General features: G+C 51.7%; 1 protein-coding gene across 1 annotated transcript; it reads right to left on the bottom strand.

Moving 5' to 3' along the window:
• Nucleotides 1-1,128: 1,128 nt before the first annotated feature.
• On the bottom strand, nt 1,129-23,909 carry LOC119098042 (uncharacterized). Its single transcript, XM_037220970.1, has 9 exons — nt 23,684-23,909; nt 8,094-8,246; nt 6,883-7,032; nt 6,081-6,212; nt 5,083-5,244; nt 2,888-3,100; nt 2,432-2,497; nt 1,484-1,563; nt 1,129-1,390 (listed from the first exon to the last, which is right to left on the bottom strand). Exons 1-9 carry the CDS (start codon nt 23,708-23,710, stop codon nt 1,129-1,131), a joined length of 1,245 nt encoding a protein of 414 aa, XP_037076865.1. The 5' UTR covers nt 23,711-23,909.
• Nucleotides 23,910-26,079: the final 2,170 nt, after the last annotated feature.

The raw sequence follows: 26,079 nt of genomic DNA, 5'->3' as shown, positions 1-26,079 counted from the left end.
CAGTGCTAAGGCAGAGCGGCATTGTGATCGCAAACAGCGCTGATGTATGTCTACCCGATGGCTATCATAGTGGGGACGGCCCAGCGTTTAGGCACAATTGACGATATATCATGATTTACGACTATCAAAGACCAGCAATAGATCCATCAGCTACGAATTTCGAAGCCAAATCTGAACGGAAGGTATCGCAAGCACATACAACTTTCCAGCTGGGGAAGCGGTATGATGCTAAACATTACTGCAATAAGTCATTCCAAACAGGACTGCCACACAAGAAACTTAATCAACGTGGATCCACCAAAAGCAGTCAACCCAGCTCGTCCCCTGCACCTGGCTCTCCAGCCCTCACTTCACTCTGCCCTATCTGGCAACAACGGAGGGGGAGCTGAACCTTATGCATCAAAAAGAGGCTATAATAACCTCACCATTCCCATAGGTCTTTCAAAGATTTCATGAGGCTTCCAAGGCTCTCGTCAGGTTTCCGAGGCTTTCAAGAGGCTTTCGAGGCTCTCATGACGTATGTTATTTGTAATAGGCACGCCCATACCGATGGCCTATTACGCCAGGGCTCATGTTGTTTAGGGTCGTTTTAACTTCTTTCATGATATTGTGCTTCAAAAAAATTGTTGCACGGGCAAATCTCGCCTTGCACGGACGACTTAAGGTTTTCAGAATGTGTCCCAGCAGCCAACAACGTATGCACAATTAAGACAGAAGTTACAGGAGGGCGGAACATATGTCAACACACGTACAAAATGGTATCGTCGAGATTGTCAGGCAAACAGAGAATAATGAGACAGCTGTTCACGTGGATGATTGGGAACATCCCACTTGGAGGGCAACAGTTTAATGATGACAGGTGCCATTACTGTCACGCCGTTTCCAGCTACATGAATCAAAGGCTGATCAGGCATCTCCAAGCGATGCATACACTTGTCGCCACCCTACGAAGCAGCTCATGTACTCCACGTAAACGACAACGCCCCCAACGAGAGAAGACACACCCACTGGTGCTAACGCAGCCACATACCGCGGCAAGTTGTCAGCGGCACTGCCATTCCTCCGCGACTGGGCACCGCCCATCGCATCTTGCGTCTCCTGCAGCGCCCCAGCTGCCAACGGCGCCTTTCAGTTGGGCGTGCGTCCTTGCGGGCGCTGCCGCCGCCGCGGACACTCCTCCACGTGGTTCAGATACAGCAGGTGCTCCGTGCACGTGAACACGACACCGCAGTGCGGGCACGTCACGTCGTGGCGCGTGTTCGTGGCTGTGTAGTCGTCGGACGCGACGCCGCCGAGCGTGGGTCGACACCAAGAGCCGCTGTCGGCGTCCGCCTCAGCCCGCTCGCCGTTGGGGGCCGGGCCGGCGCGCAGCAGCAGCTCCGAGTAGCCGCTATCGCGCGGCATCAGCGGCGGTCGCCGGCGCTCGTCGCACTGCACCGGCGGCGTGCGCCACTGCGACGCCGGCGGCGGCGGCGGCGAGCACACGGCCTCGTAAGGCGCAGCGAGCACCTCGTCCACCGAACGCGAGGTGCCTCTCGGTGGAGGTCGCGGCGGGCCGCGCGGCTGTCGGTGGCGCGGGGCTGGTCAGAGGGGGCTGCACGCCGACGGGAGGGCACGCTGTACGAAGCACCGAGGGTGCACGGGTGCCAGAAGCGTGGGAGTGACGCAAAAGGGTGTACAGGTTTCAGCGGGATTGGGACGTTTGGGGAATGCAATTTTGGGGGGAAGGGCAGACCATAGAGGGGCACACAGTCACAAAAACGCACACAGTCACAGAAGGGCACACAGCCCTTGAAGGGTGCACAGTCACAAGGAGGCGCGTAGTCACAGAAAGGCGCACAGCTCCAGAGGGGTCGTGGGATGAGGGGCGACAACGTAGGCATTACCAGTCATGGATATCAGCGACAGTTGCGATTCGCAGAAGAGTGAGATGGGTTAGAGGTCACAAAGCAACGTAAAGGTCATCAATGGCCATAAATGTCACGCATTGGCAAAACAAACATCAATACAATTACGGATGGGAAATGATGACACTCACAACTAAGACTTGCAGCCACTAGTGCACTCATATCCACACAGATGGCTGCGCTGTTGAGCCATAGAGCGCAGTTATAACAAAAATATGTGCATTGCATACAGTGACAGTTAAGCTCACGGTCAAAAGCTCGCGTCAGAACTTCGTGCCATCCACTCACAGCTAAAATGACCAATTTCATCCCAAAGCCAACGCATGAACATCCCAGATCATTGATCGCCTCCACTGTGGAAGTCAGGTCTGGCGCTACTGCAGCAGGCCGTGTCATCGACTGTCCTGCCCACCACGATATATTTGCAGTCACATAGGACACTAATCACCACCCTCGCTCCTCGCTCCTCGCTCCTCGCTCCCCCCCCCCCCCCCCCCCCCAGCATGGCGCAGAGCACTACTCACACTGGGCAGCGAGCCGCCGCTTCGTTGCGTGCGAAAATAGGCGGGCGGCGGCAGCGGACACCGTGTCTGAAACACATAGGGATAGAGGTGGCCTGTAGTGGGAGGCAATGATTCTGAGAAACTACAGCCGCCGAAATGGCCGCAGGAGTCATGTGATCCAAGAGAGATAGCGATTCGCTACGGGCTCTATTGAGAGCTGTCCCACTAACTTTGCAAGCTGTGCTGTCAGTTTCAAAGGCCAAGATCTAAAATAATGCGACCCGGTGCCAGTGATGTCATGATGGCCTAACAAAGCAGCGCTCAAAATTCGATCAAGCCCAAGGACGCTGATCGTTCTAACACACTCCAATCAACCTGTTCGTATCTCCGAGGTGCTGGCACACAACGGAAGCCCCTCCCCTGGGCAACCGAGCGCGCGCCCACTCCTCCTCGGAGAGGGGCGTCTCGCAGGCGTACCTGAGCCGGCCGCCGCCACTCGCTCTCGCTGACGATGGGTGGTTCCCACGGCTCGAGCGTCTCGAACGAGTCGTAGGGGCACGGCTCGACGCGACGCCGCTCGGCCAGCTGCTGCTGCAGGTGCTCCACCTTCTGGTAAAGCTGGGCATTAAGAGCGAGCGCTCGCTCCTTCTCCTCCCGCTCCTCCCGCCAGTCGTCTGTGACCGCCGCCATCTGGCGGGAAGACAAGGGCGAAACCACGGCCACTTATCACTGAAAGTCCTCCTCGGTCGCAATTATTTGCTGTGAGAACAAGGGTGAATCCTCGGCCATACAAAACTAAGTTCTCCCCGGCGATCGCAGCAATCCAGGGGAGGACCAGGGTGTAAGCCTGGCCACTCATTATTTGAAGTTTTCGTGTGCTACCGACACCTCACTGGGTGACGCCGAAATCACACAAGCTGATTCTCGGCCCTCACGCTAGTGGGAGCAGACGTGACCATGGTTATTCACTCTTGCCAGTCCGCCTCGTCGTCTCTGTGCGAGGATGGCTGCATGAGGCGTCATCAGCCCTGTGCGAGGACACGGGCGATAACATGACGAAAAATTCCTCTTCACAGCAGACACCCTAGATGGCCATCTGTTACTGTTGGTCACTGTTCCTCGGATCCTCCCCAACAAGTTCCCGGTTTATGGGAATCCCGCAGGTTTGAGCTTTACGTAACAAACATCTGGCCGCCACCGTATGGTTGTCTGGCGCAATGGGTTACATAATTTGTGTCGGCACCACAAGGATGAAATAACTCCGGATTAATGGGCAGCACCATGCATGCCTTGTTAGCACAATCGAAGCAGTTGAATTCCCGCGTACCACACATTTGTGGAGCAATGGAACGTGCTGAAAACATGACAGTGCTTGTCTGATTCGTGTTGAAATCATTCGGGTTGACCATTTCATTTGGAGAGGGTACCACGCCTGTTGAGTTTCATCGGCATGTCATCACATTTTCCCCGGAGTTCTTGCGGCCCAAAGGCCTCTCTGAAGAAAGTGTCTGTTTTTTTAATTTTCCGACCTGGATGTCGCAAATGTACATTCCCTGCACGTTCAAATCGAAGGTCTTATTCTGCTCTCAGGCCTCACACCTCTAGTGCAAGCACGTCTCTTGATTTCTGCTCCGATGTCTCGGTACTTTAAGCAAAGCCGGCTTACGTTCCGGTTTAGATACGGGTATCACACAATTATTGGCATCAGCTGCAGAAAATGGCAGCAGATTAGGTCACTTTACTCCGTATGTCCAAAATGGCAGCGGTCTTCGCACTGCAACTCTCACCACTAGACACGGAAGCCAGCATGCCCACCGAACAGTCTGGAGCGTTCTGCGCCCATTCCGTATCGCCGGCAGAGGCGCGGGCAGCCCCACATCCTTGTCAGTTGCGACGCAGCTTACGATTCAGATGTGAAATTCATGTAGCGACGAAGGAACGCCGGACATCCTGGGACTGGGCGACATTTTTAGATTTGAGAATGCATGTTCTGGAGGAATCGCATGAAAACGTAGGATGACTCCTTGGGTGCATTTGCCGCGGACCAAGAATATTCTTTATACGTAACATCAAACACTATCTTTGCGATGCATTCAGAGCGTGACACGACTTCTGTTTATATCTTCGTAATTTTTGTGAAAAGAACCGCGCATGGGACATAACTGCATTTACGTTCGCACGTACCACGCTATTCCTTACAATGCAAGCTGGTAATTATGGTGTTTGCGACGCATAACACACCTTTTTATCATCCGTGATAGGTATGTGGCGCTTAAATTGACTGGTTTGTAATTGAACTTGTAACGCCATTTGCGTCTCACTTTGATCAGGTAGCGGAACAAAATTGTGCGTCCCGCAAAGGTTCTACGTGACGTCACGTAAAATCTCTGCCGTCCGGGCCGCCACAAACACCAAACGGTAAAAAATCTATGGGGTGTGCCACCGGCAGTGACGTCGACTGCATACATTCTTTGTCGTCCGGGTCGCTGCGAATGAACCCCGTATGTTCTCGTCGTGGGTGATGCTTGTCATAGGTGTGCCATGCAATTAGCCATCCGTACATGAAGCATTTTGCATTATCAGAACCTTAAATGGCATGACCAACTTCGGGGATCACATAGACGCAAACGCGTGCACGGCACCCGAAACAACACGCAAGGGCTCATCCCCACCTGCATGTTGACCAAGGCGCTGTACTCGCTCAGCCGTTTCTCAGAACCTTCTTCGGGATACAGCGAAGCCCGGCGATTAGCGGCTGCCAACGCCTGTTCCAGCCGATAAGTCTCCTTGACCAGGGCTTCGTACTTCTTATACAGCTCAGTTTGCTCGATATCCTGTCACACGTGCGTCACAGGAAGCTCAGCGTCCGACCCGGGTGACGCAAGCTTAGTGTGGGCAAGAAGTTCACGGCGTGACGGGGATCTCCGGCGCCAGACGTCGGTACTTGCGCCGCCGTGACATCTCCAGCATGCGACATACGTGGAAATCGTCCTGAGACATGCCGAGTAATGGCCGGGCCTCGCACCAGGTTAGCGAACATCAGCCTTAAACACTTGCAGTCTTATTCCAAGGGCAATGGGAGGGTGGAGGGCAGAGATGAAAGGGGCAACCGCGTCATGCTGCGCAAGATACAACTTAAATATTTCAACAATTTTTATTATTTTCACGGCAAGTCATTGATTACGATATTTCAGAATTGTACCACAACATCCGGAGTGATGTAGCCAATCACGACAAGAACCTAGTCCGAACGGTGACGCCAGGGCCTACTGGAGACATGATGTCCTGGCGCCACGAGGCCTACGGTACTGCAGCTTGAAATGATCGGCTGTTGCAGGTTCGAAGCGATGTTATCTTGCACGGAATGCGATGAAGGTCGTTCTACGTGCCGGTGCGAGCGCATATTTTTTCGTTTGGCAACGGGAATGTTTAGCAGCTCAGAGTTCCTGGCAGCACGGCATAAATATGTACGCCTACTGGTCGAGCGCAGGACCAGGACCACGCAGGACGTTTAGGCTGGTACGTATGCTGGTGCTGTTTCGCTTTTGTAAAGATGCTGCACGCCGAGTGCGCCCCTGCTACAGTCTGGTGGGTGCGGCGACACCGCCCGGCCGCCACCGCCGCTCGCCGCCGTGGGCCGTCCCAGCCCCACTGGCGGCGCTTCGCTCACCTGCGCGCCATCCGAGCCGTGCGGCTGCTGCGCCTCCTGCTGCGCCGGCCGCTGCCGCAGCTCCAGCAGTCGCTCCAGCAGCCGGCTGCGCAGGCTATTCTCGTTGGTCAGCTGCTGCAGACGCTCCAGAGTCTGATGGCGCGTCGCCCTGCACTGTTAATGATCGACGCTCCGACGCAACACGACGCTCCGACGCAACACGACGCTCCGGCGCAACACGACGCTCCGACGCAACACGACGCCCCGACGCAACACGACGCTCCGGCGCAACACGACGCTCCGGCACAACACGACGCTCCCACGTAGCACGACACGAGAACATAGCGCCGCGACGCTCCCACGCAACACGGCACTCCCACATAACATGACACTGCAAGGCAGCCACAGCTGGAGCAGGACCAAGAGCCGGTCCTACGCTTATGGTAGATTAGTTGTCTTGCCGACGTGATCACATTTAATTATACATTCGGGAAACACAATATCATGGCCACCAGCAACTTACCCCGCCGGTCGCCGCGATGCAGCTGGTGAAAAGTTTCGCGACACAAGGGGCTCGAATCAGGCTCTACAGACTTGACAGACACGCGCCACTGACGGCCGCTCACGCTTGGCGCGGGACGCGTGGACGCAAGGACGGAAAGCTGTGAAGGTGGTACGGCTAAGGGCTACTCGGCCTAAACATTCATGCAAGGTCAGCGTGGTACGACGGGACAGGACGGGGCGGGGCGGGGCGGGGCGGGCTAAAGCCGAGTGGAACCGGACCAAATTGAGCTGACTTGGAATATCAGGCGGCCCAATTTACCCTGATAAGAGCCGACTTGAGCCGATGATTCTGCATGATCCAAAAGCGCTCTTTGGCGTCGAACGACGACTTGAGACTGCAGCTTGCACCGACGTCCGTCAGGTCGGAACTTGATGGAGTCTTGTTGGCAGCCTCCCCATCCTGCCTCGGCTGCCGGGTCAGCGGCATGCTGGAGATCATCCAGACGCAGGGACACAGAGCACGGAACAGAACACAGACGAAGCAACGATACTAGCAATTTTTCGATTTTGTTCAATGACCAATTGACAATGACCAAGGACAAATGCCCAGACTGATTAGCCATAAGAGCAAATACGCTTATATTATCGTAAATGCTATTCAGTGATCTGTTCCGTTCCAGATTCGAAGTACACATATTTACGATCCTGAGGCCCGAATTATGCGAGGGTGCTGTTTTGGTGGATGAGCGGATTTGCTGATTCCTTAAAAAGGTACGAACCCTTCAACAACTACTTAACAACGCCTAGTGATGCGCAGAATCCAGGTGAGCTTATTTGCTGCTCGGCTTTATCGCAAACTTCCACGCTGCATAGAGTTTATCTGATTTAGCATTCATTCACCCATCAATAAGTGCCACGGAAAATACACGCAATATTTCGGATAGCTCAAGCAGTCAATACCTCATATATCAAAACGCATCATCATCACGAGCTAGCGTGGCCCATCTGCCCGCAGCAATATGAAAGCACACACGACCAACTGCTGTATCGACAGAGCGGCATCAGCGCGCAGCCGTGCCGCGCGTGCGTGCGACGGCGCAGCGTCGGCGGGCCAGCGGACCTAACGCTCACCTGACGCTCACCCAATGCTCACCTAGCGCTCATCTGATGCTCACCTGACGCTTACCTGACGCTCACCTGGCGCTCACCCAACGCTCACCCGACGCTTACCTGACGCTTACCTGACGCTCACCCGACGCTTACCTGACGCTCACCCGACGCTTACGTGACGCTCACCCGACGCTTACCTGACGCTCACCCGACGCTCACCTGGCGCTCATCTGACGCTTACCTGACGCTCACTCGACGCTCACCTGACGCTTACCTAACGCTCACCCGACACTTACCTAACGCTCACCCGACACTCACTTGACGCTCACCAGACGCTCACCTGAAGCGTGGAAGTTGACGACAAAGCCAAGCAGCAGATAAGTTCATCTGGATTCTGCGCATCACAGGTGTTGTGCTCACCTGACGCTGCGGGTCGGGCGGCGGTGGGACTAGCACGGCGTCCGAGCAGTAGGTGAAGCCGGGCACGCAGCGCGGCACTGGTCCCGGTGCGGCTCCCTGGTCCATGGCCGAACTTATCAAGTTTGCTGTCGACTGGCCGAGAACGCACATTACCTGCCGACCGCGCACTGCGTTACTCGTGACCTTGACCTGGGCCGGGTGGCCTTGACCGGGGACGGGCCAGACGGCTGCTGCGCGGTTGAGCGGGGGTCAGGTCGACATGCGAAACGCGTTCGCTTGGCTCAAGGCAGCGCAGGGCTAGTCCCGGGTGCATGGCACAAGGCGGCGCAGGGACTGGTCTCGGTTACGTGGAACAAGGCGGCGCAGGGACTGGTCCCGAACGCACCAGCGTCTAGAGTGAGTCAAATGGATCTCGCACGGCACGAGGTTGAGCCTCCCACAAGTCAAAACACAGTCAGAGCTGTTCGAATTCGGCGCGGACTCACTGCCTGCATTGCGTCACGTGTCCCAGAGGAGAGTGAAACGGCGTGTGAGTCAAACGGCCGTCCCCCACGCGCCTGATGCGCGGCAGAGCATGTAGGCCACGACAGGTGGCCCGGCCCGCCAGCTGATCCATGCTGCGTTTGTCACGCAAGCATTCTATTGAACATCGCTCTGAAGCGCGCGGAGATATCCCACGACATCACGGCGAAGTAAGCTGAAGTTGTGCACTGTAAGCACGCACTCCAGCATAAACCTGAAACGCAAACGCAATCCTTCTGAACATGAGGGTCCCATCTCCTCCAACAGGTAATACGAAAACCTCGGGGGGACAGGGGGGGGGGGGGGGTGAACTGCAATGTAGCTAACATATATGACTCCAGACAGATAGCCATCTAGGCAGCCCCAACAGATAGGCGTTACCTGAAGGGTGTATATCATTGTGTATATTGCAGGTATCAGGCTGAAAATATCTGATAACGTGACCAAACACAGCGACAGGGTTACCGTTAGTATGGCGTGTTCGGGTACCAGCAAGATACCGAGTGTACAATTGCGACTTTTGATTTGCGCTCCCCAAATACGACTAATCTGCAGAGCACTTCTGCGGGCAAATCAGAAGCTCATATGATACTGTTCACAATAAAATGCGACACAATAATGCGCATGGGTTACGCTCCTTGAAGTTTGCTTATTTTGGGCAGTCATAACTCGACCAATCGTCATGGCAAAGTGAGCCTGAAAAGATTGAGCAGCACTGTGCTAGCCGGTTGCGAGGACTCGTCCGAACATGCATGCCTCCCAATGGATATATATATATATATATATATATATATATATATATATATATATGCGTGTCCTTGGGAAGCAGGTTCTCTTTTAAGTAAAAGCTGTAGGTGACAGCATATTCGCTGTGCGGGATCTTCATCAAAGTCTTGATCTTATGCACACACTTTCTCTTACGTGGCTCGATAAGATGTATTCAAGATCCCCGAGCGACGCTCAGGAAGGAGAATCATCCCATGTTGGCTGCAGGTGGAGGACCGCCAAGAAAGCAAACAGAGAGTGCTCCTTGCGTTGACTTGGCGGTTGATCACAGACACATTCAGGGTCACTGGATCCACTTAACTTCTATTCGCATTGGTCCGCCCTAACCAACAAGATATTCCAGGATGCGCGTGGTCGCCGTAAGTGCTGTGTGGTCGAAATGTTCCCACTGCCTACGATAACTGCCATTGAATGGCTCTGAAAACATTCGTAGTAGATCCGCCGCCGTCGAAAGTCGCTCACAACAGGACAGTGTGTAGCGTACGTTGAGCATTCAGTGCTGCTATGCCATTTACGGATATTTCTCTTGAAGTTTCATTGATTCAGTGTTTTGTGAAATTTCCGTGTTTCCTCAAAACAAGCAGACACCTACGTTCTCGGGCCTTGGGAACGCACAACAAACAGCTGTTTGACGAGTACGTGTGAGCCACCGCATTTGGACCACCGCATGAGCGGCCACCGCACGAGCGGCCACCGTGTGCGGGCCACGGCACGGGCGGTCACCGTATGCGGGCCACGGCACGGGCGGCCATCGTATGCGGGCCACCGCACGAACGGCCACCCGCATGTGGGCTACCGTACGAGCGGTCACCCGCATGTGGGCCACCGTACGAGCGGCCACCCGCATGTGGGCCACCGTACGAGCGGCCACCCGCATGTGGGCCACCGTACGAGCGGCCACCCGCATGTAGGCCACCGTACGAGCGGCCACCCGCATGTAGGCCACCATACGAGCGGTCACCTGCCATCAGGAGCACACGCCGCGCATCAGCCGGCGCCCACACTGTGCAGCTTGGCGTCGCTGGCCCAATAACCCGCTTCATTTTTGCACAGTTTACGCTTCGGCGAAAGAACAGACCATACCCACTACGCATCCGTGCTGCCCTAATTTAGTGACGGCAATACCGCAAGGTGCTTAAGACAATATTTACGTTCATTCGAGTTTTTAACCGCCGCTTGGTCGCGCATCGAGCATGCATGTCCTTTGTGTGCGTGGTAGTGATGGTAGCAGCATACATCATATTTCCGTGATTGCTGTGAACTACTAATAACAGTACAAATTGATTTGAAATCGCTGCGAAACGTACAGCTCGCACATCCTTACACCAAGACCATGTCGCGTTCAGAAAGGCTAAAACCACCTGCTACCGCATTTAATTTGAGCCGCGACCGAAAAACTCTGCACTACAATAACCGTCCTGGAATTAAAGAATACAGTTCGCCTCATAATAATTGTTTAGGGTTGTCAGATCACTGTCACAGGCGGTACCACGGGTCAAAGGTTCGGGGGAGGGCATCTAGGATCTTCACGGCTTTGCTCTCCGCCCAACGCCCACAGACGTCCGGTCGGGTTGGGTCAGGTCAGGTCAGGTCAGGTCGGCTCGGGTGGGGCACGGGCCATGTTAGGTCGGGTCAGGTCGGGTCGGATCGGGTAACGTCGGATGGGGCACGGGCCGTGTTAGGTTGGGTCGGGTCCGGTCGGGCACGGGCCATGTTAAGCCGGCATAGGTCGGGTCAAGCCATGCTCTTAAGCTTGTGAAAATAGGGCCCACCTTGCCCGCACTTCACATTGTTGAAGTGGTACACTTCCAACGTGTTACAAAACACGGAATACGAAATACGGAATTATTGAGTCCAAGCATCATAATTCCGGATGAACTGATTGTTGGCGAATCGTGGTCGGCTCCTGAGTTGTGCGCACACAACGTTTCACTTCATTCTCCGGCCGTGGTCAGGTTATATTGAGAAGGACTGGATGATCTTTAACTTTAGGCCATGTACGAGACACAACACGAGCTTTAATCCTCAGCATTGCTGGGATTGGAACTGGAATCTTGTAATTACGAGTTCAGCGTTCTACCGCAGGTCTAACCGGGAAGGCCTTCCAGCTTGGAAGGACCCCGGTTATCCTTCCTAGTAAACTCAGTTCAACTCACCTGATCTAAACATCACTAAACTAACAAGAAATAACTCCCAATCAGGAATGAACCCCTTGTCTTTCCCGGATAGCCAAGCGGAAGCATTGCGGATTGGTAATGAGAACATTATAGATTGGATTCCAGCAATCCCAAGTAGAGAATATTCGGGATGCGACGTGTGCATGGCCGTAGAACCACACCGTGAGCGCTGTCCAGGGCTCAGTAAATTCCACCCACAGCGGGAAAATGAACTGGTTGGAATGTTTTATACAAATTCACAAATAAGACGAGGATGGCAGTGCGAACAATTACCCATTAGTAATTCCAGCGTGTTGTGTGTTAGACTGAGCGTGCTTTGGTCACCCTTTGGCTATGCTGGTGCACTCGTGTTTTGATCACCATTTTGCCACAGAGCGATGACATGGGGGCGGCGTCTTTTTCCAGGGAGCGACGAGCTAGCTGCGAAAAGGTACAAAGGCGTCAAATATACATCCTTGGCGGGCAGACAAGACGTACCGCAAAATGTACCGCACTGAAACTAGGCGTTTCAACATGCAACAGCACCTGTAGTCATCAATTCAGAGCGCGCCCGTGAAGAGAAACGCAGTCATCCGCGGTGACGCCCTTCTGGTGGACGGGTTTGCAGGCGCCGCTCACGCATGCTGCACTGGTGCACGGTGCAGCGCTGCCGGCGGCGCGGCCACTCCCTTGAGAGCCCGCGGCATCGCGGACGTTACGTAACGTGCTGGGTGGGAATTTGGAGTCGATCGCAATCGGCGAGCTGACCCCGACCCTCAACAGGCACGCAGCGGTCGTCCCACAGACCGGGCCTCGGTCGCAGGCGACGCTAGCGCAGCGCCGCGTCTCACCCGTCCGGTCCGGAGCTGTCCCAGCTTTGAGCAGTGTGCATTGGCTGTGCGCAGCACGCAGCCGTCGTTTCCTCACCGCTGGCCAATACTCGAGGAGCGGACGAGAAGGGACGCGGAGACTCGCACATGCACGCACTCTCTCTCTCTCTCTCTCTCCCACTCGGCCACCGGCGGCCACCCGCGCACCCCGCCGACCGCACACCGGAACTGACATAGTCCGACAGGGACGAGAGCGGAACGAGGCCAGAGCCGCTGGCCCCTGATTGGCTGACGCAGCGAGGCGTCCAGCCAGTCAGACCGCGCTGTTGGATTAAATGCCGGGACGCGGTAAGTGCGGTCGTTCGGGACTCGATGACCCCGGCGTGTTACGCGCTGGGGTCACCGGGTACGCGGTACTCTACGCCGTAATTACGCTTCGAGACTGCGTTTCGTTTGAGCTTTTCAGAGACGAAGTCAGTAGGGCGGCCGATTCGTCATGAAGAGACGCGTATGTTCCAATATCGTGCGGTTAAAACCTACCCATGCCAGCGATGTGAGAGGCCGCAATGCTTGTGGTTGCAGAAGTTTTACTCGAAGTGCCTGGCAAAGCAATTCATGTTTTTAAATGCTTGAGGCTATGGTTGGTTCTGGCTCTGGATTGGCGCTGTGCCTTCATATTCCAGAGATGCCCTGTCGATCCCCTGCCTGTGCTACCATTTAGTGATCATTTTCATCTGCACCACCACTGACGCAGACCCATACGAAGCTGAGTAGATACCTGAACCGTAAATAAGTTCACGCTTGCAAAAAAAAAAACAGCCCAGTAGGAACGACAACACCAGTGAACCGGCAAATGTTAAGAAGTGTCGTTTTTCATCGGACGGGCATCATTATACCAGATCTGAGCATTGCAACCATGGATCGCTTTTGCAACATTGTTCGATCCTGCATTCGTAGATAAACTGAAACTACAGGGCGCAGTGCAGTTTAGCAAAACCACCTGGGAGGGATTCCGCCCTATGGGAAGAGAGGGCTTGAAGGCCGTTGGTCGATGTTGATATATTTGTTACCAACTTATGAGAAGTCAAAGGTTCTTTGTATGTTGATCATGCGTTCAGTAAAAACAGTTAAGATATGTCTCAGTGTGCTTTATTTGTGTACGCAAATATGCACCACTGCTTTTCTGCCGAACTGGATCACATTATTTGTTCCAATCACCGAATCTTTATTGACGAACTCATTCAGTGAATCTTGCTACATATGCAACAAACGATATCAGATTGCTCTTTTCTCATCATATAATTTGTTTCTTTGCAAGCGGAAACAAATGTCCTGGCAGCCTTCGTAGGAGAAATACAATGTTTCTCAACGCAGCGCAAGCATACATGCCGCGAAATATCGACCAAGACTCGTATGAGGGCGATCAATGTCTGGTCCTACTGCAATCCCAAGGTCCAAGTCACGGTGAAGTTGGTGTCAGCTCGCACCGGTATTTTGCTCCAAAATATTCGTCAGCGCCCGGAAGCTATGGTCCATGTGTTCCATGAGTTTGTTTAACTGGAGGACAACAGACAACACGCGAACTTAGTGCCGCCTGCTGCATAGCCATACCCATTTCACGCCACACGTCCACTTTATGAACGCATTGTCGTCAAAACTGCCTTCGGGCATAGCCTGGATGTACTTATCATCCAATAGCGTTGCGAAAAACGCAAACAGGTAAAAATGTATAGGCAGCACAATCCGAGCATACAACATGAAGGGAGAGGGCAAAATCCTTCCCAAGTTGTTTGTAAATGTGTCAATAATACCGAAGTGGTACATCTGATTACGCTGTCTTACTCTAGCGCGTCGCTTACAAAAACCACATTCCGTTCATTCAGGACGGCGATGGCCTTGCTCTTTGCAGCCATCCCGCCTGTGTTAGCGTCTGTTTTGATGTTGACTGAATGATACGACGGAAGCATGTGTGTCAGTTGCGTGGTGTCTGAAGTCATCGTCTCAGTTTTCCGGCGAGGGTTTCATAGACTGCCGTCGTGAGTTGCCGGCGGGTTAGGATGAAAGCTACAGAGGGACACCGCTGCGAAGGGGACACCTTTCTGGGTGTAGCACACTCAGTTCCATGATTGGTTACATCAAAATGCTCATAAAATTAGTGATTTAAAAGTTATTCCGTTGCACTTAATGGCAAACAACACTTGGACCTGCCGGTACTCCCGTGAGAAAAAACTCGCAACACACAGTGTTTTGAAAGTGCGCGTCTATGCTGCTGCAGCACGCGGAGACCAATTTCCGGCGTCAGAGTTCTCTTTGTTTTGACCGCATTGGAATTATATCCCACCTTCCTCGTACCCTTCATGTATCATCAGACCAGACGGGTACGATTTTATCAGTAATACCATTTTTTCCAAATCCTTCTGAACGGCTCAAAATTTCGATATGACGTAGCCGCTCCTGCGGGAGAAATCTCATTGGACTCCCTGCTCACCACTTTGAAAGTAATACATTTAATTTGCTTTACTTTTTCCAACGCACGTGTTTTGCAATGCTTGCAGCACACAACACAATATGTTTGACACGGCATATGTCAAAGTTTTTGCATAACAAGTGCTACCAACACTTGGAACACTTTGTTTAGATTAACAGGCGTGGAAACATGAAGTTTTATCCCACGAATTCAACGAAACCTCAACTACGACTCTGATTCCTTTCCTGTGGCGTTTATCAAAGTAGCCCTCTTCGAGGGGCTTTTGGCTTTAGGAGTAGCAAGCATCAGATGGTCCATAATGACGCGTTGGTTCAAACTTCAACCAGTGCGCTACGCGGTAACAGGCCCTTGCCGCTCACTGGGTCAATCACAAACGTTCTTTTATTTCCACCAGTAGTGGTGCCACGGCGGTTGCTATGACGACGGTGGTAGTGACTGCAGGACAGAGGTGTAGGGCTGTTATCGATAGTTGACAGGGCAAGTTGAACTCAAAAATAATTAAAATTGACATCCTTTTTCCCCTTTGATATCCTTTGCGACATCCATTGACGGTGCTGTAATGGCGTTACCGAGTGTTACCGTAAAACGTGACTACTCCAAAGGTTTCATTCCAATATGCTTTTTTAAAGATGCCCTAAAGGTGATACATTCCCTTTAACGCTGTTTGACCATGGAGGAAAGTCAACGACATCTTCCAGCATGACACCTTGTGAGACGCAGATCTGGTGAGACCATGACAAATGTGAGAGCTGCCACCTGTTGTCATGTAGATCATGCCAGAAATGATCTTACGGGGTTTATTTATATTACCTTAGGGTCACACCTGACAACCGACACAAGCCAATCGTGTCTACGCATCCGGAAGGGGTGCCGGCAGTGAAGTGGTTAACGCGTAAGCGTTAACCACTGCGCGTTTTGGAAACCAGAGGTACGGAGCTCGATTCCCCACGGTACCCACCCTTCCTGCCAGGGTGAGAGGTAGGCCACGCCATATAGCCTCAGCAGCTGGGTGCGTCGTAAAGCCCCTATGACATGACATACGCATCCAGAAATTTATACTCCATAATAAGTTAACACCCAGATGTCCCATAACGTCACATACTCGCGGCACTGCACAGAACAAAACATGAATGTTGAAGCTCTTGGTATTTGTATTGATGAAGTCTTTTTTGTCGCGTGCTCCAGTTTTGATGGGGCAGAACAACTCGGCCACTTTGCAGCCTGACGATATTGTTCGCCAGATAAAGCAGAAAATTCGGTTTCGCCCACCGTGAACACTAAATTTGGTGCTTCCTTCCCATGGAAAAGATCAATAAAAAACAGCTTCATACGCACATTAGGGTTCCCAGCTAAAGGAGTCCGCTTAGGAAAAAAGGCTTAATCGCAAATTACCTGGCTGATAGTCCGGTCAGGCTTCACGGTTATAATCAAAGTGACGAGTGAATTTGTATTTGTGAATTTTTATACGGTGCGCAGTAATTTCTCTAGAGCAACAGACATCCCGGGGACGGCGATTGATAGTCCGGTAATATTCAGGTTCAACGTCATGATGAACCGCCGTTTCCTGTCAAACAATCTGTAAAAGAAGCAAATACCTGCAAAGGAATTTACAGTGACAACCAAACAGGCCTGATTTTCCTTTGTATTCTCGGCATGGAATCTCAGAGGTGCGACGAATTTATTAGTTCCCTTAAAGGGAACGCTCGACACTTGAAGATATTAATGCAAGCACCACACGACCTGAAATATGCTCACTAGTGACTACTGATGTGGTTTGAAATGCAAGAGACGGCTCTAAACAATACAATTTAACTATTTAGTAAATATGCCACCCAATACGTCACCATTTGATTGCGTCATGAAGCTTCTGTATGAAATCAGAGTGGCTGCCGAGCCGTCCGTGTGAAATTGCCACCGTAGCGGGCGGGCTGGCTCACTTGCAATACTCTAACTTGTCGAGAGATGTCGTGATGATCGATGCGTTATTCGCAGAAATCAAATATCGCTATGTGTACGCGCTTTGGCCCTTTCTCGTGGCATTCTTGCATATTTGTTCGTGATATTACATTGCAAATTTTGATTGATATACTCGGTTATGACGCCGTTCTTAAATTATTCGATTTCAAGTGATTCAACCTCTAGGCTTATTTCCGTCATAATTCGTACCACTGCTCAAGTTCCTGTAGCTAGCATAAAGCACAACACGTGATTCGTGTTTGAAAGTTGCAGGAAACCCAACACACAGGAACAGGGCCGATGGAAGTCTGTTGATGCCAGACATCGGGCTGACGTCCACCGAACACGAATATCTCGATGACAATACTTTCATGTCCTTGAGCATTACAAAGCCAATGAGGTGGCAACATTCGTATGCTGATTCTATCGCGTCGTGCATGCCTGGGTGACTTAAAATACTCCACACAAAATGGCCTGCACAAGTTCGCGGGCATCAAGCTCAGGACCCCCAGATTAAAGTTGTATAATGGCAGAGCTTTAAACTGCACTAAATGGTCTTTAAGATGGCTACCACAGTTCGAAGCCCCATACAAATATGGAAAACTTCCTACAAGTTATTATGAAACCATTTTGGTAGGTTTGGCACATAGAAGCAGGATAGCATATATATATATATATATATATATATATATATATATATATATGTATATATATATATATATACGTGTGTTTTTGTCACATCCTTTGCAATGCTGGACTTCCAACCGCAAAAGCAGTTTGGAAATTTTCGGGGTACCCATTCTTTCGCCACTGTCCGTTAGTTTATTTGCGCCTTGAGAAATTAATCATTTCTCCATTTCCTGTGCAATATTTCCAAGGACCTCCTTGTTGCATCTCAGTGGCCACATCATTGTCACTCGCAAAAATGTATTTCCCAGGAAATACACCCAGCGCACCGGTTCTTTGGCATTGAGATGGCTGGCGGGAAAAGAAATGTGGAATCTCAGTTAACATTTAGGAATTAAACAACTAAATTTGTTCCATCTATTGTGTTCAAATTGCAAGTGTCTCTGCCCGGCACTTATCCTCTAGGTAGGTTATGTCCAGTCTCAGTAAACCGGCCAGAGTTAATGCCTATAAGCATGTGTGCAAAATGGGTCGGGTATTGACAATGTCCAAGCTATGCTTGGGTGGGGGCAGACAACAGCCGTGGGACATACCGCAACAGACGTATAACTCAACCCCCAAAACGATCCTGGATGTGAAAAATATTTTGACAAACTTTTATCGAGCATTCTAGAAGCAAATAACGGACCCAGACCCCTTTGTCAGCTTGGACCCGGACTGCAAGATGCATTCTGAAATGAACTGGAATGGACTCTGGGCCCGAATTCTTTCAACAACAAAAAATTCCAAACGTATTCTGGATGTAGGAGGATCTATGATCCCGGACCCAAAAATGCGATCACGGAACCATTTCCGCAACTACATACGTACATTTCATGTCATACTAAAAAGCTAAGCAGAATACGTTGCGTATGACTGAGCTTGATAAGCCTGAGCGAGGTCGCGGGCCGAGTGAATCTCACTTAAACTGCAAGAACATTTTCAACGCGAGTGGCATCTTTTCGAAATTTGTTTTGTAACAAATGTTTGACATTTGCATGCATACCATTCGATCAGGTGGATTTTCCCATCTCATTGCGATATTACCGCCAGTTCACTTGCCCCATTTCATTAACATGAATGGGTACCATCTCCACTGCGAAAAACCTGAGAAACGTTTCGCGAAACTGGGTCCCGACCCCGATTGCCCACAGTCACTGCGACAAAAAACAAACTCATCTTGTCAAAGAGAACCCACACAATCGCGTTGGCAAAAGGGTTGGTCGATGTATGCCTACCAGTGGGCGCATTTCGTGCAGAAACCATGGAACCGCCCGTTGTCGGCTATCAAACATGCTATCAAACCGGCAGGCCATGGATTGGCCGATACCCTACGTTCTCAGCCGAGAGATTGGGTCATAGAAACTATACAGGCATGCATCGATGTCCATCGCGACCGACGTCCACCAAAAACACCTACGTTATTGGAAACACTTTGGTGGTCATAAATAACAAGACCGTGTACTGTTGCAGTCATCGATCTTTTTATTAAAATTGCTAGCCAGACCGATCTAATAAAAGGGCAGTGTTCAATGCTATTTGTAGATTAGCGCTCGCTTCTTAGCTGTCACGAAAGAAGCATCAAAACCCAAAGATCAAGGGCTCCATTAGCTTACTTGGTGGCACCATCTACATGATAACAACTGACAACTCCACATAACTAACACATTCTCTGGCTCCACGTCGCACAGCGCGTCATATCGGTGTATCGGGGTGCATGCACAAGTGATACTCGTTTACTTGAAATCATTTACAGGTATGAGTGATGGTTTATGCGTGACGCATGTGTACCTGAATTCTTTCACATGCACCGCATTTTTGCACGCATTATTAATTTCAATACTGAGATACCCATTCCGGCAAGTGCTGGCAATTGCTTCTTGTTTAATCCCCTGAACATTTCTGGCCGGTAAAAACTGAAAGTCGCTGTTTCCGCCCGCGCCATTACAAGTGCGCGCCAATTTTCTGGCGCGCGTGGTGATCTAGCGGTTGATTCGATACCAACAAGTCACGTCTGTCAGTCTGTCAGTCTCCAGCAGACCAGGTGTCCAAAACAGGTGAGATATTCGCTGCTCTCGCAGTTCCGGTGATCATTTTGGTATCAATAGCTATCACTTTTGCACTATTTTCTTCGTTTGGGCGGTTGCTTGGGAGCAAATGGCCAAAAGCGGGAGTTCGTGCATAGTGTAAGGGTGAACAAGTCACCCTCACCTCACCCCACCTTTTAATTTTGAAAGGAAGTTAAGCCGAGAGTCTGCTAGGTGAACTTAAACAACATAACAACCCTCACAGTGGCAATACTTGACGCACCAGTCCGGTTTGGATTGGAATGTGCAATGATTCCAGGAATATTCATGGACACTTGAGGCTAACGTGTGTTTGCTTGCGCAAGCATATCTCAAAGACGTTTTCTGAGTGAGGTCGTTGAGACTTAACGACTTAGCTATATGTTTTAGTCGGATTGATTGTGAGGCGACTGCGCGCACTGACTTTGAGTTAAACTTTGCTTTGTTCCCATGATAACGATAAGATGAGCACCTCAGCGATAAGATTAGCACCTTCGAAAAAAGATCAGCAACATCAAACAAGGCATCCCTATACGATGGCAGGCCATTTCGCAAACACTTCCATCGAATCCGCTTGTTGGTTGTTCCAATACTCCTCAGAGCAGCAGAAAGTTTAGGCGAGTTGCCGGGGTCACACGGCGATTGTACGCATATCGTACGCACACGCCACCGCACACACGAGGAGGGGAATGCGAGGTGGCACGGTCCATCCCCCGCTCAGTCGTCGCCAGCGCACACACGAGGAGGGGAACGCGAGGTAGCACCGTCCATCCCCCGCTCAGCCGTCGCCAGCGCATACACGAGGAGGGGAATGCGAGATAGCACGGTCCATCCCCCGCTCAGTCGTCGCCAGCGCACACACAGTGAGGGGAATTCGAGGTAGCACCGTCCGTCCCTGGCTCAGCCGTCGCCAGCGCACACACGGTGAGGGGAATTCGAGGTAGCACCGTCCATCCCCCGCTCAGACGTCGCCAGCGCACACACGGTGAGGGGAATGCGAGGTAGCACCGTCCGTCCCTCGCTCAGCCGTCGCCAGCGCACACACGGTGAGGGGAATGCGAGGTAGCACCGTCCGTCCCTGGCTCAGCCGTCGCCAGCGCACACACGGTAAGGGGAATGCGAGGTAGCACCGTCCGTCCCTGGCTCAGCCGTCGCCAGCGCTTCAGCCGCGCAAGGACAGACAGACGTGCCCTGCTGATTCGGGCGACCCGTGCATGCGCGGTTGAGCCGAGGGGCGCGGCTGCCACTCGATTCAGGCTCCTTGGCAGACGTGGACGCGGACTCCCTGGTCTTTCCAGTGGATAATGATTACACGCTTGATGGAGACATGCAGACCTGGACGGGGTGGTTAACTTTAGACAATATTCCTGAAATCACGAAACTCCTGGATGCCTCTCAGCCAAGGTGTCTGACAGGTGATGCACACTGATCAGAGCGGGAGGCATGTGCTAGTTGGTAAGGCCGTTCCACACGGGGAACCACGCGCCATACTCCTCGGCGGGTCTTCAAGCTTCATGGACAGCCTCTAGTCGGTGCAAAGTACCTCAAAATAGTTTCCAGGACAGTAATTTGTGCCGCCTTTCTTCCAAACGCACGCACAAGTTGATAAGCGCAAACCCTCGTGGGCACAAGTTTTTAAGAAAACATTTCAACGCCAAGCGTCTGATCCGAAAAACGCCGTATACGTATTCCTTCGTATAGCTTCTCCTCACAGATACCATAATTCGTAAACACGATCATTCACATTACAATACTTCCTCTAAATAATGTTCCGGGCTTCGGCAGTGCAATGGTTAAGCTGCGTGTCAGAAACTTGAGGTGCGGGGTTCGATTCTCCTCTGTGCTCGCCCTTCCGGCCCGGGTGAGCGGCAGGCGCCAAGATACAGTCTCAGGAACTGAAAACATTGATTAAGTCCCACTAAAACAAAAGTAACTCTAAGCAACGCTCCGCAACACGTTTCGTCGAATTCGCCTTTCGGCAACGCCTGTCTAACTTGTAAATCCGCCTTTATTCGTTTATACAACATTTCGTACCGCGTTTCATCGTACACGCCGTTTGTCGTATAACTTGTTCTCAGATGTCTGTGGCACTTAGACCGAATGTGCGACATTTGACCAGTTGAGCTGCAGGAAAAGAGGACAGGCATCAGAGGACAGTCAGATCATTCGCGAACTATGCAGGGTCACATGTGTACGCAAAACATTGGATACACACGCCGCGGTGATAGAACGGCCCTTTCAGGCAAGAGGGATTGTTATTACTTCACGGCTTGAAGACTTCTAACTTGACTGAGAACATTTTGTGATTTTATGATATTGCACCTACACCTGACCTTACACCACTTTGCCGCAACGCCAGCATTAGACATAACATTTCCATGACTACCAAGCAACTGAAATTCTTACTCAAATTTCCCGTCTCTGTCCTCAGACTTTCATTTCACGGGGAACCTCAAACATCAGACAATATTTCTTGCGATGACAGCACATATAAACCGACCAGAGTGGAACAATTTGCAAGACTAGAAAAATACGCCGGACAAGCGCCCGCCCTATTGCCTAGATACCAGCGGAACGGTATGTGTATTCTCGAGACGGCCTGGGCTAAATGGAGCCTTCGTGTGGTTTAGTCGCATCCATGTCAACACACAACGACTAAGCCCACCAATACAGAAAGGCTGCAACGCCCTGGTCACCGTGTCAGTCCGCGCCCGTGCCGCAGATGAATAGCGCCTGGCGACGCAACCCATGGGTGAGAGCATGGCTTGACAGAACTCGGGCCAAAACTGCTGTGCAAATGTCTCTTGATCTGGATTCCCCTGCTGGGAATTACGGCCGCGACAGGTCTGCAGTAACTGACCTTTGCTCAGTATCAGTTGCTGTGAAGTCTTTATATGTCGGACATGACAAGCGCCCAACAACGGCTGAGTTTTAATTTCGGGCGCACCTCGCACAAATAACATGAAGTAACGCCGAATCCAATAATCCGGCACATGGACCCAGACAAAGTTCATTTGGTTGACAATGCCGCTCAGTAACGTATATACTGAAGTATTGGTTTGAGCCGTTACAATGGCCACTAGATAAGACGTTCTCAATTCAGAAGTTCTCAGAAGTTCTCAATTCAATCATATTGACAGCATAAGCATGCTTACCGCTCACTTTCAATTAATTCGCTTAACATTTCAACCACATGCTTTTTACAACAAATGCCTGAAACGTCACAGTATAGCGGTCCATGGGTTCGGCACCTAAAAGAAGAAAAGAATATGCACCCATGGAAGCAAGGTTACAGCACGTTACTTCGAAATCTGGGGTCGTTTACCTGAGAACAACGAATCTATCGCAAGCATGGCAGCTGCACCGCAACAGCAGATGTCGCAGGCGTGGTAGCACGGCTGCAGTGACTGTACAGGATGCTGGCATACCTACATCAGCGATAATGAGCCCATGGTGTGATATTCTTCGACACAGGGCGTGGCACACCAAGTCGATATAACCGCGACCTGCTAATTCCAGGCGAGAATGGCACAACAATCGCCGCAGTTCGATGTCCTCACTTATCGCCGAGCCATCTGCTTACAGACGTGAGTGCGCCTGATAACCTCGGCCACACGTGTTTTCTGGGTAGCCGGGTGGAGGGAATAAAAACACAAGGCGTCGCGCCGTTCTTCCGACAATGAGCCAGAGCTTTACACACTGAGCGGGAGCCAAGTCCCCCCCCCCCCCCCTGCCAGACTGGCAGAACATGACGATATAGATCCTACGGGGGTTGATGGGAATAAGGCAGCCTAATGCTTAATGCTCTCCGTTCCCATCCATGATGTGGACGAGAGAACATCAGTAGCAAATACATGGAATGAGCCCAACGATTTGTCATCGCAATTACCTCAAGTTCGTCGCGTTGGCAGCAGCTTCCAGCTCTTCTTAAAAACCGCGTCTCTTCCTGCTTTATATATCCGCACGGTCGCACAACACACCCCCACCACTTTCGATTTGCCGCAGTTAACCGCAGTCAGACCCAGCGCAGCCCACCAGGCCGCCGGTCAGACAACCAGATACCGCGCTCACAAGCCACGTCGACCCGCCGCCGGCCCGTATGATTCCGCCGCACTCTCACCGTTTCTGGTCCGTGCCGCCTGCCCATGGCCGTTCGGCGACCACTTAACAGCTTTCTTCCTCGCAATGCTCACGATTCTTCGCACCACTGCGTTGTCCATGGTGTCGCTGGCTCTGTTACTGACGTCCCTTACGACCACTGGGCGCTGATCTGCACGTGCCGAGCTTCAGAAAAGCCCTGCGAAGGTCGTGAGGCGCGGCGCGCACACCCTCCCCGCTTCAGCCCGCTGCCGGGCTCCGACTGCCGGTGGCTAGTTTGCTTAGGGTTTCACAGATGGCGACACCGTAGCGGCGTTCCCCGCCGTTTACGGCGCCGGAGGCATGCGTGCGTCACCGCTGAGCGGGGGGGGGGGGGGGGGAGGCCGAAGGCGACGCGAAACTCCCACGGGCGGGCGCGGCGCACGGCAGGCGGGGGACGGGCAGACGATGCAGCACGGGTACCGAAAGTAATAAAGAGAAGATGGACGTTTTCGGCACGGCACAGTTCGCTGAGGACTGCATCATCTTCGGTGTCTGGCTGGAATGACGTGGCTCTGTGGAGACCGCCGGAAAACGCCACGCAATTCCCCGAGTGCCTATTGAAGCCACCGGCGCGTGGGCGACGTGTCGCCTGGAAGACTGCGTCAGGTGAACTATGAGGCGATGGGAAGAGCGTGCTTCGGGTGGGCAGGCGCCGTTAGAAACGTGGAGGAAATCCAGATGAACGTCCCCGGCTTTACACAAGTCAATGTTATCACCACAAATTAAATAATTGTGCTAGCTATTGCTCCCGACTGGCGTGTTGCCATGCTTACAGTAACACACCAATACGAGGACCACAGCCCGAATATTGTTCCATCCGCAGTAATTATAGCTCATCTTAATCATGCCAAAGTGGATATAATATATTTGACCGTCGGATGGCTTCCCATTCAGCTGGGATATTAGGCCTACGGGCCCAACTTGGACGCCATCCGCCCCAAACGTTAAGATGGGCGTGGACCAAACCCGTGGAAAAATTGAAAAATGGAAAAATCATTGGCTTTTTTTAGTGCATGTTTCGTCATTTTGCAATGTCTTTCTCCCAATCTCGTTTGGCGAAACTACGCCCCTGCCTATATGCAAAGCATACCCTACGCTAGAAGAACCGAGGCCAAATGTCGTTGCACTGTTGAGGTTCACGTTTCGGAGCAGGCGGCTGGCCCAAAGCCACGGCCCACCGAACCGGAGGCGAACAGAGCAAGGTCGAGCTGCCGGCTAAATGGGCACGTGGTGTAGGAGCGCCGACTGCTGGCCTCTGCCTCTATTTCAATAAAATCCGAATGAGCCGACGGATTGTTTTGAAAGAAGAATAGGAAAGACGCTGAGCAAATTATTGATCAGTATCCATACGAACTTGTTTCTCAGCCTAGTCCTCTTCAGCTGCAATACATCCCTGATCTCGAATTTGCAGAGGCCGTCAGCAGGGAAGCCAGGGTGCGATTGTTATCTACACTGGCGTCCTGCTAAATTTGCCTCTTCATCAGAGATACACTTGTTCGCCATCCTGATAGTGTTCCAGGTCGGAAACAAATGACAGTCGGTTGGAGCGATGTCACGGAATCACCAAGGACGCAGTAGCGGGGAGAACATGGCTGTTGTGGAGCGGCAGCTGCGTCTCATTTGGTGTTTCATCTGGCGCTGTCGTGCTGGGTGGTTTTCACACGGGAGTTCCCCCTTTCCTTCTGGCACAATTATTTCAATTTTGTTTGATGCTGCATGTAGCGCCCAGAGGTCACGTCATCACTCTTCTCCAAGAAGAAGCCTTGGCAATTCCAATTCAACCGGCATGACTTTCTCCGCTGAAGCTTACAATCTGATATTTTTCAGTCGGCATAAATCATGATGGCATGTTTGGGTTACGGCTTGATTGAGCGTGATATGTTTTTGTATTTCTGCATGCAATTTCCGTCTGATCACCGGCCACACTCCTCGTCTAAAAATCTTCAGCTTCGTTTTCCACATGGCCTGAGAATACTTGTGAAAACCGGAAATATCCAGCCTGTACCTTTTCAGTCAGTCTTCACGACACTCAACCGGCGCAGGTCGCACGAGAGAACATGAATGTCGTGACCAGCCCTTCCTTTAGAACTTCCCAATTCGCCGCATCGTATTTGTACTTGATTCAACAATTTCTATGAATTGATTCGTCGACAGGTTGTTGGCTATTCTCGTCCGTCACCGCCGCGCACTTCCTCATACGCTGAGTGACACGCAGACTTATATTCTCGCTGTCATATTTTCTCATCCTCTCCACTCAACGCTTTACAAAGCATGCGCGATTTGGTTGTCTTCGATGGATGTCGACGGGAGGAACTCAATCATTTGTGAAAAGTTAAATAACAGCACGCTTCTTCAACAGTACATCCGCGCCGGCCC

This window comes from Pollicipes pollicipes, unplaced genomic scaffold, assembly GCF_011947565.3.
Source record: "Pollicipes pollicipes isolate AB1234 unplaced genomic scaffold, Ppol_2.1 Scaffold_4740;HRSCAF=5597_pilon_pilon_pilon, whole genome shotgun sequence".
In the NCBI taxonomy this organism is placed as follows: Eukaryota; Metazoa; Arthropoda; class Thecostraca; order Pollicipedomorpha; family Pollicipedidae; genus Pollicipes; species Pollicipes pollicipes.
This window is presented reverse-complemented; position numbering and strand designations above follow the sequence as displayed.

Excerpts from the sequence above, each read along its gene's own strand:
- LOC119098042 (XM_037220970.1), bottom strand. The coding sequence starts at position 23,710 with ATGGGCAGGCGGCACGGACCAGAAACG. Across the intron at positions 3,101-5,082 it reads GCGCCTTGGTCAACATGCAG|ATGGCGGCGGTCACAGACGA; the intron begins GTGGGGATGAGC and ends TCTTCCCGCCAG. Across the intron at positions 2,498-2,887 it reads AGTGGCGGCGGCCGGCTCAG|ACACGGTGTCCGCTGCCGCC; the intron begins GTACGCCTGCGA and ends TATGTGTTTCAG.